At 60.3% G+C, this 6419-nt stretch overlaps 1 protein-coding gene across 1 annotated transcript in view; it reads right to left on the reverse strand.

The window, feature by feature from the left end:
- CSPG4 (chondroitin sulfate proteoglycan 4) overlaps positions 1-6419 on the reverse strand; it is a 41229-nt gene that overhangs the window by 15897 nt on the left and 18913 nt on the right. Inside the window, exons 9-11 of the mRNA XM_021713714.1 lie at positions 5315-5492; positions 4012-4175; positions 1-1584 (exon numbers count right to left, since the gene is read on the reverse strand). The exon at positions 1-1584 is cut by the window's left edge and continues 1956 nt beyond it. Of these exons, the coding sequence (XP_021569389.1) occupies positions 1-1584; positions 4012-4175; positions 5315-5492 (1926 nt within the window). The remainder of the gene's footprint in view (positions 1585-4011; positions 4176-5314; positions 5493-6419) is intronic.

Consider the following 6419-nt stretch of genomic DNA (forward strand, 5'->3'; position numbering starts at 1 on the left):
CGGCTCCCCGGGCGAGTCTCGGTGCTCCACGGGACGCCCCGAGGAGGCGCCCAGGAGCTGGAAGGTGAGGCCGTCGCAGGCGGAGTCCGGGTCGTAGGCCTGGAACACCTCGGGCCCCAGCGGCTTCTGAGTGTGTTCCAGGATCACCATGAGGCTGCCGTGCGGGAAGACGACGCGGGGCGGGTCATTGACGGGGTTGACCTGCACCGGCAGGGCGTAGGTCTGGCCCCTCCGCAGGCAGGAAGGCACGGGCGCCCGGGCTGTCACCGACACCTCCAGCACCAGCTGATCTGAGGTGTCCTCGGAGCCGTCGTGCACCAGGCGGACCTTGCGGTTCACCACGTCCAGGAGGGTGAACATCTTCCGGGCCTGCGCGCCCGGCACGTCCAGCTCCAGCTCGCTGTGGCGCGGGCCGCGGCTCACGCCAAACAGCACCTGGGACTTGCGCAGCCCGGCCTCCGTCAGGTCCAGCGTGGGCTGCACGTGGCGCCACTCGAGCCAGGCTGTGCCGCCCTCGGCCACCACCAGGGGGCTGATGGCCAGCAGCTGCGAGAAGTTGGCAAAGACGGGAGGCAGACCTGGCTCGGGCACGCAGGGCTCGGGCAGCGCCAGGGCCGGCCACGCCTCGGGGGCCAGTGTGGAGAGGGCCTCGTAGGGGCCGTAGGCGTCCTCCTCGTACTCTTCCTCCTCCGGCCTGCAGCCGGCCGCCATGTCACGTGTCAGCAGGGCTTCCTGGAGCCCCCGCCGCTGGCCGTTCACGCTGAGATCTTCCATGCAACCCAGCAGGGAGGCGTTGGTGGCTCCTGGCGCTAGGCCCAGGCGGTGGTCCTGGAGGTGACGAGAGGCCTCCGTGTCCAGGCCCCCGAGGAGGAGGCTGCCACGTGGCTCCAGGTAGCTGAGGACCCCACGGTTGGATGTGCGTGTGGGGTACTGGTCCACGGAGATTTCTAGCCGGTGTGCATCCACGTGGACGCTGACCTCATGGGGCTGCCCGTCGGCCACGGGCACGCTATTGTGCAGCAGGACGGTGCCCTGACCCTTCTCCACCACGGCCCGCAGGTGGCCCTCAAATATGTCCACGTAGATGAAGTCCCCCCGCCGCCCCCCTGCCTGGAAGGCCAAGGGCGCCTGCCAGCTGCGTGTGGTGAGGGTGAACTCCAGGGTACCTTCGTCCTGTGTGCTCCAGGCAGGGAAGGCGGCCAGAGAGTGGGGCCCGGAGAAGCCCAGGGCCACGTCGGCCCCGGCAGAGAACTCCTCAGCGCAGCCCTCGTGCACGTCCAGGGTCAGTGGCTGGAGGAGGCTGCGGCCGTTGAGGGTGGCCTCGTGCAGGCAGCCCCTCAGGGGCCGGCTGGTCCCCCTCAGATAGGGCAGGCCCAGGCTCCCAGGGCCCCCCACAAAGAGCCCGTAGGGCACCTCCAGGGGGGCGCCCGAGACGGGGGAGGAGGCGTTGAGAAGTCCATCCACCGACAGTGCGGCCCAGCTGTCCGAGACAGTCAGCACCACCGTGTGGGGGACAGAGTCGCCGAGCGGCGTTTCCGCCGGGGTCTGCAGCCTCAGCTCCTCCTGGCCCAGGACCAATCTGACCTGGGGAGAGACAGGGTGGGGGGTGGGGACGGCATGAATCCACGACTTCCCTTACAAAAGCACAGTGGCGACCCCAGGAATAGATGGCCTGGGAACACGGGATTCTCTCCCTGCTGGGCTCCCCACCATCTCTCTTCCATGCCCCAAACAGCCACCAGTGTGAACTCCAGACCGGGCCTGGATGGGCTCTGGGCACCCTGATGGGAACCAGAGGTGGTCCCAGCCCACAAGGAGCTGTCATGCAGCATGATGTTCTTCTGAAAATCCAATTGGGTTTTTATTGTACTTTATTTTTTGAGTCAGAGTCTTCCTGTGTCCCCCAGGCTGGAGTGCAGTGGAACACTCACAGTCACCACAGTCTCAACCTGCTGGGCTCAGGCGAAACTTCCACCTCAGCCTTCCAGGTAGCTGGAACTGCAGGTGCACACCACCATGCCCTGCTAATTTTAAAAAATTTATTGTAGAGATGAGGTCTTGCCAAGTTGCCCTGGCTAGTCTTGAATCCCTGGGCTCAGGCAATCCTCTCACCTTAGCCTCCCAAAGTGCTGGGATTATAGGCATGAGCCACCATGCCTGGCTGGATTTTAATTATTATTATTATTTTTTAGGGACAGAGTCTCGCTATGTCACCCAGGCTGGAGTGCAGTGGTGTGATCATAGCCCACTGCAACCTCAAACTCCTGGGCTCAGGCAATCCTCACCTTTCAGCCTCCTGCAAAGCTGAGAATTACAAGCAGGTGCCACCACCATGCAGCTAGTTTTAAATTTCTTTGGTAGAGCTGGGGTCTGGTTATACTGTCCGGCTGGTCTCAAACTCCTGGCCTCAAACGATCCTCCCACCTCAGCCTCTGGGATTAAAAGCGTGAGCCACTGTGCCCGGCACCAATTTGTGTCTTTTAATTCTTCCCTCTTTCCTTGAGTGAGAGGTGCCAGGAAGGTCACCTGGAAATCCAAAAGATTTCACCCCTGGAATAATAGGCGCCTGGTAAGTCCACCCTTAGTAGGGCAAAGCTTCTTGGGGTCACTGAAGGCAGCCAGGCTCACTGCCTGGGGGTGGGAGTCTGATCAGATGCTGTGTTCTGAAGGTTTAGCGAAGAACTTCCTGACCTGGGTCAGGGGAGACCCTTGGGGAGAGAGAAAGGACACGGTTCTGTCTCTGTGACATTGACACCAGAACTGGCTCTGTTGGGTGATGGACCAACAACCAGATGGTAGAATGGGTGGGGCAGATACGGAGGTTGAAGAAGCAGAGCACTGAGAACCATGACCTTGGAGTCCAAGGAGGGAGCATCTCTGCTTAGGGTGGGGGCGGCCCCTGACAGAGCTGAACAGTATCCCCGCCAGACGATACCGGCCTGTGTTCCACAGTGACACCTTGTGGCAGGGAGATGCAATGGCAGCAGCAAAAGGATCAAGTCAGTCCTCTCCCCACTGGGGTATGGAAGCAGGTGGCCGCCCCAGATTTGGACTTAGAACCTGGGCTTTCAAATTCTTCATGGTTAGGAGGAGACTCAAAAAAGAGGCAGATGCCTCCTTGCTCCTAAAGCTTGTGGTGTCTCGAAGGATGGGATGGAAAAGAAAGAAGACCGGGCTTGGTAGCTCAGCTTGTAATCCCAGCACTTTGGGAGGCTGAGGTGAGTGGATTGCCTGAGCCTGAGGGTTCGAGACCTGCCCGGGCAACTTGGTGAGACCTCATCTCTACAATAAATCAAAAATTAGCCAGGCGTGGTAGCGCGCACCTGTAATTCCGGCTACTTGGAAGGCTGAGGCAGAAAGATGGCTGGAGCCCAGCAGGTTGAGGCTGTGGTGGCTGGGAGCATGCCATTGCACTCCAGTCTGGGTGACAAAGTGAGACTCCAACTCAAAAAAATAAAGAAAAGAAAGAAAGCTGTGGCAGGGTTGGTACCCTCACCATCAGGGACAGACGGCGTGCATGCAAGGTAACTGGAGCAATGTCAGAGGGCACACAGGGGTGGTGGGAATGCAGGAGAGGAATCTGGCCTGGGAGAGGGGAGCTGGCCCAGGGAGGGGACCCGGCCTGGGGGAGGGGACCTGGCCTGGGAGAGGGACCTGGCTCAGGCAAGTGCCTGGGGATGCTTCCTGGAGGAGCGGTGCCCCCACTGTGACTCCAAAGAGAAGCTGGAGTCAGGCAGATACAGGGACAGGCAAGTCTGCGCCAGGCAGAGGAGTGTCTTGAGCAAAGCCTGGCAGCAAGAGGCCAGGAACTGAGAGCAGCCAGTGTGGTCAGAGCAGAAAGGGCAGGCTGGGGGCTGTGGTGAGAATGGGCTGGAGAGAGCCGGAGGGCAGAGCCTGTCACCAGGGACCCACAGCTGCTGGGAAGGTACTGCCCCTCCCCACCGCATAGGCCCTGATACTCCAGATAGGAGTGGCTGCATCCCCACCCCAACCCCGGGAGAGGTCCCAGACCTGCAGGCGTCCGGAGTGGAGTTGCAACAGGAGGTGGTCAGCCGGGCCCGCGGCCAGGAGAAGCAGGGCGTCGGGCTGGGACGTGGAGAACCGCAGCTGCAGGTCTATGTTGGTCAGGGCAGTGGCCACAGGCACTTCTAGGTGGCTCTCACCAAAGAAGGAGGCTGTGTGAAAGAGGGAGTGGGTCAAGGCCAACTCCCGCCTGGCAGACGGGGCCCTGCAGAGCTGGCGGGTGGCCTGCGGGGGCTCCTCACCAGCTGAGCGTCTGCTTGGTCCTGGCACCAGAAAGCACAGCCTCGCCCTGGGCCCAGCCAGACCTTGACTTTGAAGGATGCCAGACCCAGACATTCCCAGCAACTTGCACCTTCTCCTTGGAGGCTCCTGGGGACAGCCCTGGCTCTACTCCCCTCGGTCCCAGAAGAATATCCATCCTGGGTCTGGCCACTCCCTGGCCCAAAGTGAAACTGTCCCTGGCCTGATCACCTGGCCGGGAGGTCATAGCCCCCAGGATTGGAGTTTCAGGAGAACCTCTCCCAACCCAGACTGCTCCCGGCTCACAAGCCATCTCCTTTTTTTGAGTCGGAATCTCACTCTGTAGCACACTCACAGCCACCACAGCCTTGACCTGCTGGGCTCAGGCAATTCTACCGCCTCAGCCTTCCAAGTAGCTGGAACCACAGGCACGTGCTACCACGCCCGGCTAATTTTTTGATTTATTGCAGAGATGAGGTCTTGCCAAGTTACCCAGGCTGGTCTTAAACCCCTGGGCTCAGACAATTCTCTCGTCTCTGCCTCCCAAAGTGCTGGGATTACAGGCTTGAGCTATCGTGCCCCGCGATGGCTTCTGGGCGGCGCTTGCCATGCCGTGCCCGCCCCCATGGACCCGCAGAGTGGGTGTCCGACAGGCAGCCCATCCGTCCTGCTTCTCTCAGGGTATCCGTCCAGCTGCCTTAGGGGTGGAGGTGGCAGCTTGTTGGCCTGAGTCTGCCAAGGAGCCAAGGCTTTGGGGTCAGATGGGGACCATGTGCAGGTCAGACCCCCAGTGGGCCAGACTTCCTCCATTCCCCCGTATTGCTTCCTGCTGCAGAGCTATTAGTGTCCCCAGCGAGTAGTCAGATCCGGCCCACTGTCTCCATCAGCCCAGGAGACGGGCTGAGAACAGCTGAGTTCCCACTTGCCCTGGCCAAGCCTCACTTAGGCCAAAGACAGAGCCTGGGAGGGCCGAAGGTCTGGTGGGCGGGCCGAAAAGGGCCTCCCGTGGGGCAGGCTGTGTCCGGGCTTGCCTGGGGGTCTCGGTCACTACATGGGGCCCCTCCTTTCTCATGCCGGGACCCCCGGGACACCTCCTCCTTTTGCTTCCTCCAGGCGGCTTCCTCAAACCAGCCTCCCTCGATCTCCAGCCTGCCACCAGTTTCTGGTCCAATTCTCTTGTGGTGATCAGAGCCAAACATAACTTTGACTTTGCCTGCAGATGTCCAGGGCTGGAGGACAGACACACATGGGTTAAAGAGATGACTCCGGCCAGGCGCGGTGGCTCATGCCTGTAATCCCAGCACTTTGGGAGGTCAAGGTGGGAGGATCGCTTGAGCCTAGGAGTTTGAGACGAGCCTGGGCAATATAGCAAAACCTTGTCTCTACAGAAATGAAAAAAAAAATTAACCGGCATGGTGGCATGCCTATAGTCCCAATACTCAGGAGGCTGAGGATCGCTTGAGCCCAGGAGGTTAAGGCTGTGGTGAACCAGGACCATGCCACTGCATGCCAGCCTGGGAGACACAATAGGACCCTGACTCAAAAAAATAAAAATAAAAAAAAAAAGGTGACTCATTGCTCCTGGGCTTTCCTTAAACCCCAAGAGCAGGCAGAGGCTGATGGCCCAGAAGATGCTCCGGCCGGCCACATGTGCACTGGCCCCTGGCCAGCTTCAGCCAGCTGACATCCGCCCAAGGAAGTAGCATCAGCCCTGGAGGAACCAGAGACTCGTCTGCCCTAAGGGCAGCCAACTCTGCTGTGGGAGGATGTCCAGAAAGACAATGTGAGAGCCCTGTGGGCTTAGCTGAAATCCCTCCAGTTACCTCCCCTTGCCAGCAGTGCCGGCAGTGCCGGGACCTTGTCTGGGAGGCTCAAGGAATCATGTGAGAATCGCCAAACCCATCTGGGCGGGGCTGGCCCAGCAGGCCTGGCACACCCCATGCCAGTGAGGGTCGGACCAGGGAACGGGCAGGTGGCAGGCACCTTATCTGCAGGGGCATTAAGAGCAAACCAGGCTGGGCGTGGTGGCTCACGCCTGCAATCCCAGCACTTTGGGAGGCTGAGGTGGAAGGATCACTTGAGCCTGGGAGTTTGAGACCAGCCTGGGCAACATAGAAAGACCTGGTCTCTACAAAAAAAAAAAAACTAGCCAAGCG

Source organism: Carlito syrichta, unplaced genomic scaffold (genome assembly GCF_000164805.1).
Source record: "Carlito syrichta isolate Samal-C Ts95f unplaced genomic scaffold, Tarsius_syrichta-2.0.1 Scaffold304688, whole genome shotgun sequence".
Lineage (NCBI taxonomy): Eukaryota > Metazoa > Chordata > Mammalia > Primates > Tarsiidae > Carlito > Carlito syrichta.